Source organism: Crocodylus porosus, unplaced genomic scaffold (genome assembly GCF_001723895.1).
Source record: "Crocodylus porosus isolate Cpor-Errol unplaced genomic scaffold, CroPor_comp1, whole genome shotgun sequence".
In the NCBI taxonomy this organism is placed as follows: domain Eukaryota; kingdom Metazoa; phylum Chordata; order Crocodylia; family Crocodylidae; genus Crocodylus; species Crocodylus porosus.
In genome coordinates this window covers 229,803,791-229,816,902 of record NW_017728886.1, presented here as the reverse complement: position 1 = coordinate 229,816,902, position 13,112 = coordinate 229,803,791, and the positions used below count along the sequence as shown (strand labels likewise).

The window sequence follows — 13,112 nt, the reverse complement described above, 5'->3', positions numbered from 1 at the left end:
CCTCTCCCCCCCCCACACTTACCTGCTGGGCAGGTGTGTGTGTATGTGTGTGTTTGCCTATTTGCCCCTCACTCCCAAGCCACAGCCCCCCCAGCCCTATGGCTGCCCCTCACTCCTGACCCTCATTATCCCACATCCTGACAGGGTATGCAGGAACCCCCCTCCTCAGGCTCCAAACACCCCATACACACCCACAGCCCCCCACATCTTCACAAATACCAACTCCCCCACATACACCCTATCCCTACCCCTCAACCATACAAAGTACCTGCATAATTTTGCATAACTGAGTTTTTCTGTGCATACTTTTGAGTTTTTTAGCTGTGTGATTAAAATTGCAATTAATTATGACTAATTTTTTAATTGTGCAACTAATCACAATCAAATTTTTTAATCATTTGACAGCCCTACTTACTAATCATGTAAGTGTTTTTAACCAGTTTTGAGCCAGGACTTCGTTGCCTGTAGCAAATAATACTGGTATAAATAAGATGCTAACATTTGGGAAAACGCTAAATTTGGGAAAGCAGTTACAACCTTTATTGGAATTGTTGTTTATCAAGGAAGGCTTCCACCGTGTAGCCCAGGGGCTTTCAATCTTTTCAGACTCAAGGGACCCCTCCAGGACTTTTAGCAGCACCCCATTTAAAAAAAGGATATAAATATATTATGAATATTATAATGTAAATGTTACCATTCTATTATTAATTAATATGTTATTAATGTTGCAACCTTTCCCCATTTATTCAGGCTCTCGATTTTGAAAACTCTCCAGTGTATGACCTTATGATCAAGGCCACAAACCCTGAACCTCTGGTGTCTGGAGTACAGTATCAGTCAAACTCCACTACCTATTTCAGAGTTATTGTGACTGATGTGAATGAACCACCAGTTTTCAGCCAGCTCACTTATATAACAGCTGTATATGAAGATACTCCTGTAAACACTTTGGTAATGAAAGCAAAGGCATATGATCCCGAGGGGGATGAAATAAGGTAAAAAAAATAGTGTCTTCTCTTTATTTATAGTTCATAGTATTTAGTGGATTCTTGCATCAGCTGCTAGCTTCATTACTCCAGCTTGTGAACACCCAGTTATAAATACTAGGGTTAGGAACAACAATACATCTGTTTAGAACAGGACCCATCCAAACTTCTGGAATACAAGGAAAATACAAAGCTTTTTCAAATGCATGTATACATTAAATTTGACAGTGGGAAATAATGCAGTGAAAAGAGTTGGGTGTGATTCTGTTGTAGTATGTGATCGTTTCCAGCAGTGTTTCTGTATCTACTTTCTTGTTTTATGTTGCATTTAGAATAATTAGTGGGACTTGTGGTGGTGTATGAAATACAGGCCACAGCAAATCTCTAGAAAGAAAGGCATTACTGAGTTGAAAACAATCATTGTTTCCAGGATTTGCAGTTTCAAGTGGGTTTAACTAGTGAATGTATTGTGCACAGAGTTGATGGAGAATATAAATAGGCCACAGCCAATAAGCTTTCCTATCAATAAAGGAGTTTTTTGATGCTTTTTATTCACTGTAACATACCCATAAACTAACTGAAGACTAATTCATGTAAATTCCGTGTTTAGTATTACATTCAATGTTTTTAAAATTAATCTTTTATTTCTTGTTTAATTCTCAAAGCTTAAGTCTCTGTGGGTGTGTCTACATGTGCATTAATGAGCTTTAGTTAATGCACATTAAATCTAGTACCTCCAGGGATTTATATACATACACTTTTGAGCTGCTATGTGCTGCAGAAAATAGTGGTGGTACACTTTTGAACTAAAACACCTTTGAAGCGTTTTAGTTCAAAAGTGCACTGCTGCCATTTTCTCTGTGCAGTCATGCATTTTGCTGTTTGTATAAATGCATGTGCTGTAGTGCTGGGCACTTTTAAAAGAACCTGGTGCTGCAGTGCAAGGATGTATACAAATGGCTCCATTGTGTGTGTCGCAGAGCTCTCAGGTGCCCTGCGACTGAGAGCAGAAATGGCTCGGGAGAGACTCCTAGTGGTGGGAAGGGAGAAGCGCAACTGCCAGTCACTGGGACTGCGCAGGTGCTGGTTGCCCTAGGAACCAGGGAAAACCTAGAGCCAGGAAGGGGTGGAGCTTAGCCCTTCTTAAGCCCAGGCAGAAGGCCAGGAGGGCAGTCCCCTTCTGGCAGCTGGAGAAGCAGGAGCTCTGCAGTGGAGCCGAGCTGAGTCAAGCAGACCGACCGATGGAGTAGCTGCATCATGTTGCAGGGTAGAAAGACCCTGGCTGGGAGGCTTGGCAGGAAAGACAGGTGGGACTGGATTGTATGTTATAGCCAGTGGGCTTGTTGTTGTGTTACAGCCGATTGGCTTATGGTTCTGTTTAGTTATGGTTAACCAGAGGACTGGGTGAGGCTATAAGGGGTTGGAGGAGGCCTCATGGGAGCCCTACGATAGCGGGGCTCTCCTGGCTCCGAAGGGGGTGCAGTTTTGTGTAGGGGCACATTGGCTCAGTTAGGCTGCCCTGAGTGAGGGGGAAGACAGGAACCCTGAGCGAGGGGGCAGCAAGAAGCCCCGAGCTAGGGGGCAGCAAGGTGCCCCGGAGTAAAAAGGGGGCAGTGAGGAGCCCGGAGTCTGGAGGACGAGAGACCCTGGAGCTGAAGGGGGCAGCGAGGAGCCTCAGAGCCAGGGGGCAGCAAGAAGCCCCAAGGTAGGGGGCGGCAAGGAGCCCGAGAGTGAGGAGGGGCAGCAAGGATCCCCGAGAATGAAAGAAGGGCTGAGACTTAGGAACATGGCCCATGTTAGGTCAGGCCAACAACATCCGTGAGGCATGGGCTGCGGTGTAGGGGAAGAAAAGGAGCCGCAGACAGCGCCCCCTGTCATCGGGGCGTATATAAACGGGCAGCCTCCTGCTGATTCAGATCATCTATCAATCACAAGTAAGATCAAGGCATGGCAGGTGAGAGTAAGCAGGTGGTTGGCCCATTGCAGGAGAGCGGAGTCCCACGTCCAGAGAGGCTCTGAAAGTAAGACTCCTGCTACAGCGTGGTACTAGGAAAATGTGCATTAGCTTGTTTAATGCATGTTAACTAAAAAGCATGGTTTTAAGTGACGCTTAATGCACATTACCGTATTTGAATGTGTATTAACCTTTGCTTGGCAATATAATTATGTTATACACAGGGTGCTGTTGGCAGATTGTGGGAGTCTCGTGAAGGCCCGTTGTGTCTCTTGCTTTGTCTCTCTATCTCTGGTGGAACTAGCTCACTTCTCTGGGTGCTACAGCAATTGGTTTATCTTCAATGCTCAATAATGTTTACATTGGTGGAGATATTTTTATTTTTATCCAAAGAGAAGGCATTTGCTTTATCAACAATATATGGTTTTGAATAGAATATCTGTATTGTCTGTTCTTTGTGAAGATATACCTTAAAGAACAATAACAGGAAGTGGCTACGAATTGATGAAATCTCTGGAGACATATATACTGCTTCACATTTGGATCGAGAACAAGAACGTGCATACAGAGTAGAGGTCACTGCAATACAGACCAGTAAGTAATCAAAGTCCTACATATATGGCTTCCAAAACTATATGCAGAGCTGATATAGGAAACCAGAACTATATCTGACACAACTATAACATCTGTATTGTCTTAAATTATTTTTGATACATCTTGCTGTTTACTCTTGAGAGAATATATTACCAAAGGAATTACTTTCTGTACATTGAAATTTGTGGACTGAAACAGCTGCAGTGAGATTAACTACCGCATGCAATTGATTTAATTTAACAGGAGAGATATTTCTTCAAAGATTACACTGGTATACATTATATCGTTATAATATTGTTGGTTTTTTCCTGTAGCAAATAATTTTAGGGAAAATTCTGCCTTCCTTTTGACCTCTGCTATTCTATATATTCTCAAAGGTCAGTGCATAAGTGAAGGTAGGATTTAAAAATTTTTTAGTAGATGCAACTGTTGTCTAAAATAGGGTATCAAATTTGTTTGGCCCCTAGTCCAGATCCAAGTTTTGGAGCTCCTCATGGGACACAAGGAAACTCACAGGCTGGATCTGGACCCATCACTGGTCCAGCAGCCATGTAAATGGTGGTGACATTAACCACCATGGGTACCTGAGCTACTATGTTGGAACAGGGAACTGCAGAAATTAACTCAGCCATCATTAGCCGCACTCCGGCCAAAATGTTGCTAGCAGGACTCCACACCCTGGAGTTGCTGGCCCTTCCAGGAGTCCTGTAGCTTAAATTACTTGAATCTGCAAGCCGGATCTAGCCTACAGGTCTGATCTTTGATACCCCTGCTCTAAAATATTGGGATAATACTCCTCACACCTGCAGCTACCAGACAGCTTCAAGACATGAGACCTGAATTCATCCCTAACTCTGTCATTGACTTGCAGTGGCCATAGGCAAGTTCCTTTGCCTATCTGACCATTTCCTTGTCTGTAAAAAGTTAAAAATGGAGCCACAGTAGTAGCTTTAGTAAAGTTTTTAGAGATCCCTCCCAGTGAAAGGTACTTAGGGAGTGAAAGGTTGGTAGAATTAGGTGTGTAGGAGCTCCACACAACCCTGTGCAGCATTCTAGTTCATTACAATAAACTAGAACAATGTTAAACAGAATGAAAACCTCAGATCGAGTTGCTGCTGGGTTTTAGGCAATCATTTTTGAAGATTTCATTTTGCCACTTAAACTACATGATCATCTGAAGCCTCAATTAAGGTTGTGTTCAAGTTGAAAGTCCAATAGCTTCCACTGCTTTCAGCACATGCCAGGGCAATCTAATGTCATCTTGGATGAAAAGCTACACTATGATTGCTCTTTCAGGGATGTACAGAGGAAGAGAGAGGCAGTGGTACAATTAGGGCAGAGCAGTAGAGCCAAAAGCTCTGGGTGCAAATAGGGATAGGGGGTGAAAAAATGGTATTTGGGTTGTGATTGCAGCAACTGGTAGTTGATCTTGAAGCAAGGTGAGGCTTGCCCTGTGTGTGGCAGCTGGTCCAGGCACCTGGCTGAGTTCTTATGCTGATGGCAAGAGAGGTCCTGCCATTAGCCTACTCTTGGAAGGATTAACCAAAATATTTCCCTAAAAGAAGGGAAAGACTCAGGGACCTTGGGGACAATATGCACTGCATTTCCTTTTCTGCCAGTTAGCACTCTAGAATGCCAAGCAGTGGAAGGTACCCAAACCACATGTTAAAACAGAAGGAACTGCTACTAGTCATTTAGTGCGCCCTTGGACATAGCTTCTGTTCTGAAGACAGGAACTCTCTAGCACAACAACTAACCTCCACCTTCAAGATGCTATAGCTCCAAAACTCTGATTCACTGTGACTGAAGTCAAAGCTCTGAAGAATAACTCACGCTGTCTTGAATTCTATAGGTAAAGAGTCTCAGAGCTCCACAGCGATCTTCATACTACACATAAGAGACGTGAATGATAATGCTCCCCGCTTAGCTAAGAATTATTCTCTATTCTTCTGCCATCCACTCAGTGGAAGAGAACATGCACAAATTGAAGCTACTGATGATGATGAACATGATCCAGAGTTCACTTTTTCTATTGGGGGTGATGAAAATATAAAAAGGAACTGGGGGATCTTTAGAATCAATGGTAAGCTTTTCTTTGTCTCAAACATATGTTAAATGTTGTACGTACATAGGGCTTTTTTCATATATTCTGTATATTTAAAAGAAGTAAATGCTTCTTTCATCCTTATATTCTTATGCTAAATATTTCACACAAAATATTAGGGATGTGAGAAAATAATGGGTATTTGAATATGTGGTTATTTTAACACTTAGGTCGTTGAAGGCAATTGTGTTATTTTTGCCACATTGACAAAATCAACTTAGTTAGCTAACCAGGACTTTATTGAAATTTGGGAGAGAAGAAACACAAGTGCCTCAATGTTATAGGTACCAACTTGCATATAGAAAAGTATAAAAAATCACTATTACTGAAGTAATGGAGTAGCCACAACAAACGATGCATTACATTGTCCCTATAATACTGCATTCCCATGCTGACCTTGTGTGGCAATGGGTAGAATCAGACTATGGAGGTTCAGTCCACAGTATAGTTGGTGTGGTTATGTTTGTGATGGCTTCTTTACCTAAGAGGTGTCAATGCTGCTGGGGTGACCCAAGAAGTATTCTATAAGAAGGCCTGCTACATTGGTTATCACAAGGTGTAATGTGGGGATACTAACAGTTTTGTTAGATCTGCTATGGTAATTGATTGTACTGGTATAGAACGACTTCCCAAGATAGACTGTGGTCTGCTGTTGCTAGGTCATGTTCTGTGGCCTGTGTTATGCAAGAGGTCAGACTAGATCATCAGATGGTAATGATCATCCTTCTAAACCTGCAGTCCAGGATTCTGTTCAGGGGCATTGTGGATCCAGAGGAATGTTCTTCCCTCTGCCTGTATTATGAAGGCTACTTTATTGTTTTGCAGAGGGCAGAATAGTTCACATGTAACAACACCTGAGATGACTCGCTTCCTCCACCTTACCTCTCACAACTCCAGCCTGACTGAGCCCTGCTTCTAGCCCATCCCAAATATCCCTTGCGAATGGGGAACCTATAGAGATGGCCTAGGTGCAGGTGACAGGTAGATGGGCTTCCTATGTCTGGAGCTGCTCCCCAGAAGGTCCATTTACAGCACCCTATGAAGGGAGTTCCAGGGAAAGTATTGTGTGCATGCATGCATACATGCTCTTACTAATGATGTTTTGTAAACGCAATAAGCTCTCCAAGATATTTATAGGGGTAAGGTAGAACCATGAGCGATGGTGATTAGCTAAGCTGTGCACGTGTGGAAGTTTCTTATTGTTCTAATATGACTGTCCCATTTCATGTTGACAGGTACCCATGTTGACCTTTACCCAAAGAGCTCTGATCTAGAGGCAAAAATGCATAACATTACACTAAAAATTAAGGACAAAGGAGAACCACCATTGGAAAGAAACCTGAATCTCCAAGGTACAATAAACACAGAATTTGTGCTATTAGTTCGGATGATGGTAATATTCACAGATATTTACATGGAGGTGGTAAAATATCTCACTAATATTATGATATACTTTTGCCCACAGTAAACATCTGCAGGTGTACAGATGCCAGGACATGTTTTATTGAATTAGTATACAATAAACAGTCACCATCAGTCGGCATGGCAGTTGGTATCCTTCTTGCAGTAGCGATAACCATTGGTAGGTTAAACATTTTCTTTGGAATGTTTTCTTTACCTGCAGTTCTAAAATCTTCCACTCCTTGGATAAGCAGATGCTACAAATGCTGACGAATCAGTGAGAACAACAGCTCTCACTACTCTGATTACTCAAAACTTGGTCAAGCAGCAGCTTTCTTGGATAGTATAGGCCCACCTTGGCCCTTCTTCCGATTGACCTATTTCTTCTGCCCCTCCCCCTACAGACCCTATGGCATCAGGTGCGGACTGGGGCAGAGGGTGGGAGGTCCACTGGTGCAGTTGCACCCCACTTTGATTCCTGCTCCAACCAAAGTGGAGTGGGAGTGATGGCAATGGCAGCAGCATTTATTTATTTTCAGGCAGCAGTGACCGAGTCAATTCACTTCATGGCTCATTATAATCTATCTGATTCTTTGTAAAATCTTCATTCCAGGGCTATTAATGACACTTTATCCTTTTTAGTGGTCTCTAATGGTTCCACTAATCAAGGTATCCTTTCTTGTGCAATTCTGCTGTTTGCCAGCTGCATAAAAAACAGGAAGAGGAAGATGACTAATGCTTTGGAAGAAATTTCACTTATGCCTCTATTGCCTCCTCTCTTCTAAAGGTAGACTTGTTGCTGTGGCTACTCCAAATGACTTCCTAGTCTCTCTGGGTGCATCTATACATTCATTATCGCGCTTTTGCTACTGTGCATTAAATTTAGTGTCTCTAATGTGAAGTACTAACTAAATTCACATTAGCTTCCTTAATGCACAGTAGCAAAAGTGCACACTTTTTTTAGTGATGCTTAATGCACTGTAGCCTAATTTTACTGTCCATTAGTGCATAAGCACAGTTTTTGCAGAGATGCTTTAATGCGCAGTAAAATAGGCTACTGTGCAGTAAACTGTACATGTAGATGTGCCCCCTGTCTCTCTGATCCCTTCTTAAAGGAGCCCATTAGATCTGTGCTGTAAATTGCTATAACTTTCCCATATGAAAGCTTTTGATTATTATCTCTCTCCCAGTCTATTCACCCTCTTTAACTCCTTAGGTTTGCCATTTTTCCAGTGCTGTAAGTGTTATGCACTGTGGGATACCAGCTTTTATAAGAACAAAGTAGGATTATATTGTTAGACTATATTGCACAAGATATTCTGATTGGCATAAGCAGATGGAACTTAGACAAACAGTTTAATACTTTTTTCCAAAACAAGACAATTATTTGGGGTATTCTTTTAATAAATGTAAGCACAAAAGTAGTCAGGATGACCTCCTGATGGGATCCAGCCCCCAACTAAGTAAATAAACAAGAGAATCCAGAGCATAATCCAATGTGATTTTTGGATACTATAGCCAAACAGACTAGGAAATTGTGACTCAGATTTAGAGACAGGAGGGAATCAAAGAGATGAAACTAAATAAAATGCAGACATCATATCTGAAAGTGTCAGACAAACTCAGAGGAGGCTTAAAAGCAAAGAACTTATGTAAGCTTTTCAATTGTGTCTGTTCTATGAAGAAGAGAAAAAGGAATGAGCACCAGAGAACAAGTCTTCAGTCCTGAAACTAGGAAAAGGAAGCCAGGATTCCACAGTGATGTTTACCATGTAATATATAAACCACTAAAAAAAAAGAGAAACTACCTATGAACTTTTACCAGCCATTTGATGATGACAGGGGAAAAGTTTGATTCAAACAAAACTAAGAGTTGAAAAGACAAGGTTCAGACTCTGCAACTCAGAGAGCAAATCCTGACACAAGACCTTTTGTGTTCATATCTTTGAAAAAGGACCCATTTCCCTGCAATGCCTTCCCTTCCTCTTACTCCTCATTTAACACAAGCTAGAGACAGAGCACTAGTGCAAGCCACGCCTGAGAAATGAGTGAAAATATTTTTTGCTGCCTTTTTTGGCCTGCTTTAAAGAGGCCAAATTCTGGAGCACAATGAAAGCTGCAACTAGTTCATCGCTTTATACAGAATTGTACATGACTCAGCCTGACTTTTTAAAGAAATGACTGTGACAATCTTTACTCTGCCACATCTAAAGGGACTTTCCACCCTGACTCAGGAATAAGACCTTTCAGGCAGATTTAGTAGCGATTCAGAGCTGGGCAGTATGGGTGTGTGAAGCCTCAGTCGCTGATTCAATTTGGAGAAGATTCGGCGCAATTCAGAAGTCGAATCACCAAATCTGAATTGAATTGGGAACCAAAAACCCCCCTCCAAATTGATTCGGAAAAGATTCAGAAAAAGGTTTGGAGATTTGGTGATTCAGAAGGCAGTCTTTCAGGGGAACAGAAACTGAGAAGAGGAAGGGGAAGTAGAGGGGGAAAGACTGTCATCTGTAGCTGGCCAGTGAGTCCTCTTCCAATCAGTGCTCTGGGGGAGGGACGTAGAAACCGTATATAAGCCTCTGTCTGCAGCCTTTCTGTCCCTTTTGTGAGCTGTTTCTGCTTGAGCAAAAGGGGGATGGGCGGCTGGCCCAGAAACAGGTGGGTGGGCAGAGATTTAACCGGCACCAGGAAGGCCCCCCTATTACAGGCTACCATCCCTGCTATTTTCATCCCACTGTGACTTAAACCACACACAAAGTCACACATGTCACAAGTTTTGCTTTCAGGAGTTTGAGGTGCAGTTTCCCCAAACCCCTGCATCTGTCTGCTTGAAACTTGGTAGGCTTATGCCAGCAGAAGGCATGGCTTCATACCATCCCAAACTTGTTAGGCTTCATACCATCTCTGCTGTCTTCATCCAAATCTGCCAAAAAATGACAATGTTATAGTCATTATAGTCTATGGCTGAATCACTGAATCTCTCTGAATCAGTGCCAAATCTTCCAAAGCTGATTCAGCTGAATCGATTCAGAACAGTGATCTGAATCTCCATATCGAATCAATCCTCTGAATCGGCTGAATCTGAATCGAATACTTCCTTATTTGCACAGGCTTACTGGGCAGTGTTAAGGATGAGAGGGCTGGAAAGACTTCCGTGTGATGAGAAATGGAAGATAATGAGACTGGTCTGTTCAGAATGGATACTAAGAAGAGCTGACATGGCAGAGACAGCATTTTCTCAGGGCTGTACCCAAAATTGTAGAATGAAGCACCAGGAAAAAAAGCCCTTCACAAAGTTAGCCATCTTCTATTCCAAGGGCAAGGCATAATTTTTTACCTTTTTTTTAATAATACATATGTGTAACATTCATAGTTAAGAAACACAAAAGCCAAGTAAGTAGGCCAAAATTCCTATTAAAATAAAACTGTGCCCTGTACATCCTTCTCTTCTTAAGGAAAGGATAAATGAACAAGCACCATGGGGAAAAATGCTAATCAGATTGCTTAATGCACTACTTGAAGGTGCAGCTACTCAGGCACTATGGAGATGAATGTGACAGGAGAACCTGTACAGAATAGAGTGGATGTACACAGTAACAAATGGCAGACAGAAGGTAACTCAGGCACCCCTCTGAGCTTCATCAAAATATAGAAACAAGAGGACAGTTACTGAAATGAGTATATGAAACTAATGAGATTTTCCAGTTATGTTAGCCTGAATAAAAGAAGTGATAAAGGATACTGACCTTCACGATATATGGAATAAAACAGTCCTAACTGAAGGGAATTAATGAAGAATATTTTTCTGTAGTCATGTTTTTATATTACTACCCACTAATAGGTTATTTTTTCTACCTTCCTTTGAAGTACCTGGTACTGACCACAATCAGAGACAGGATGCCAAATGAGATAGACTACTAGTCCAGTCTTTTGTGATAACACCCAGAAGTCCGCTCTTTCCAGTGGTGTGAATATTATGTATAATTTTCAAATAAGAAATCTTTGCTTAAACACTTTTAAAGAATTGTTTTATATTCCCTTTATTTGACCAGGTGGGATTTTAGGGGCTGTATTCTTCCACTTGAACCGCAAGAAAAAGAAGGAAAGAAAAGAAGCGGACCAGAATGCAAAAAGTCCACCTGAAGTGATACCACTGACTTCATAACTGGAAATACATTTTATAACTAGTTTTTGCATAAATGTGTTTTTAGAAACTTCTGACACAGGTAAATGTACTTTCCTCCAAACCTCCTCCCCACCACACCTCCTTTCTTGGTTAATAATATTCAGTTTTACAAAAGCAAAACCATATGTTAAGTACATGGGTAACTATTAACACACATACCAATCTTTCCAGGGGGTATAAGACATGGTGATGCCAAAGGCCGTGAGCTTGAAAAGAATTATGCACAGAAACATTTCTGTTTGCATGGCACATCCTGGTAAATGCCAACGTAAAATAATGAACAGTCTATATTTTAGAGTGGCTACCTTCTTCCACAACTCTCTTCACAGTGGCTAACAGAATGTCAAGCAATGTATTCAGAGTATAAGAAAATGAAGTCCTAACTTAGACTTGGGAGTCTCTCACAGAGTGGGAGGGATCTGATGATCATCAGTTTAATTACTCCCAAAAATTGGCCTAGAAATACTCTGACTCACAGCATACATGCTTATGTTATGCTTGTGAATACATACCAACAATATTTAAGCTTAAATTTGGTGAAGCAGAAGGTGTTTTAATTTTCCCTTCACTGTCTGTATCAAGTGGACATCATTGCCACCATTAATAAATACTTTTTAAAAACAATAAAGAACATGAGACAGTGGGATATCATCTTCTTTGTAGAATATTGTAAATAATTGCTTGCCCTGTGCATACTGCAAAGCTATGGAATATTCTCTCAACAGATTTGTTGGTGGTCCATAAAAAAAGAAACAGCAAACTATTGCTGCTAGCTATTTTAGGGTTTAATGCAATATTTTGCATAAAGGATATCTGGAATGGCAACTTTTCACAAGTTAGTGTGAATTTACAACTGTTTTGATCTAGATTTGGCAATTGTACACTGAAATCTTTCCAGGGGGCTACTGAATATTATTGTGCCTGCGATGACTTGCATTGGACCCCTGAGGCATTCTCTGGAAAGAAAATGTATTTTGTTTAGAAGCTTGCTTATAGTAGGGCATCATTTGGCAATAAATTGAAGAAGGTTGTTTCAAAAGGACTAAAAACTTACAAATATTCCACTGAATTTGAAGGAACATATATTTTTAAAGGAGTTAGCAAAAACAAGTTCATGCAAGAATGGATAATAAGTATTTACAAAGCTGGAAAGAAAGGAATAGAACATTTTCTTGGTAACATTAGATTAAAATATGTTTCCTAGAGTGTTGCCAGCAAAAACTTTGCTTTTGGCCTTCAGCCATTCAGTATAATTGTTAGATGTCTCACCACATCTTGTTGTCCAGCTGTTGAAGACAGCTGTTGGAGAAGCTTTTTTGTGGGGTTATCTCATCTGCTGGAATGTCTTTGTTTGTGTGAGAACATCAACCAACCATATTCAGAAACTGTGATATTACATTACGTCAGTGTCCAGAACTGTACATATTTATACATCATAAATAAAATAAATCAGTAGGAACTAAAGGCCAAGATCCATTGTACCTGTATGTACCAATAGAGTTTTGTACATTCCCTGTTTTGAAATAAAAGTGCCATTTTGTTAGAACTTCTGACTGCTTTAATTTCATTCAAAACTGTTCTCTCCCCTATTCTGGATACATTTTTTTTGTAGGAAGTAAGTATATCCTATGGGTCACCTACATTTACCCACCCTAGGAGGTACTACTGAGTTAGACATCAGGGGCTCATTTCATCAGCTCTGTGAGAGAGCTCTCAATCCATCCCACGCTGGCATTGTCTCAGTTTTCACACCCACTCTGGGTAATTTATCTTGTGCTCTGCATACCTTGCCTTGGAGCTCTGGGTAGGTTAACTATATCCCAAATTAAGAAGTCCACCAGTTCCAGAGTTAGGAAAATAAAATAATGCTATTAATAATGCAGAGTT

General features: G+C 41.1%; 1 protein-coding gene across 1 annotated transcript in view; it reads left to right on the top strand.

Moving 5' to 3' along the window:
- The window catches only part of CDH17 (cadherin 17), a 48,938-nt gene extending 36,171 nt beyond the window's left edge, over positions 1-12,767 (top strand). Inside the window, exons 13-18 of the mRNA XM_019550523.1 lie at positions 751-995; positions 3,404-3,534; positions 5,387-5,617; positions 6,874-6,990; positions 7,104-7,220; positions 11,092-12,767. Of these exons, the coding sequence (XP_019406068.1) occupies positions 751-995; positions 3,404-3,534; positions 5,387-5,617; positions 6,874-6,990; positions 7,104-7,220; positions 11,092-11,204 (954 nt within the window). The 3' untranslated portion in view covers positions 11,205-12,767. The remainder of the gene's footprint in view (positions 1-750; positions 996-3,403; positions 3,535-5,386; positions 5,618-6,873; positions 6,991-7,103; positions 7,221-11,091) is intronic.
- The last annotated feature ends 345 nt before the right edge of the window (positions 12,768-13,112 follow it).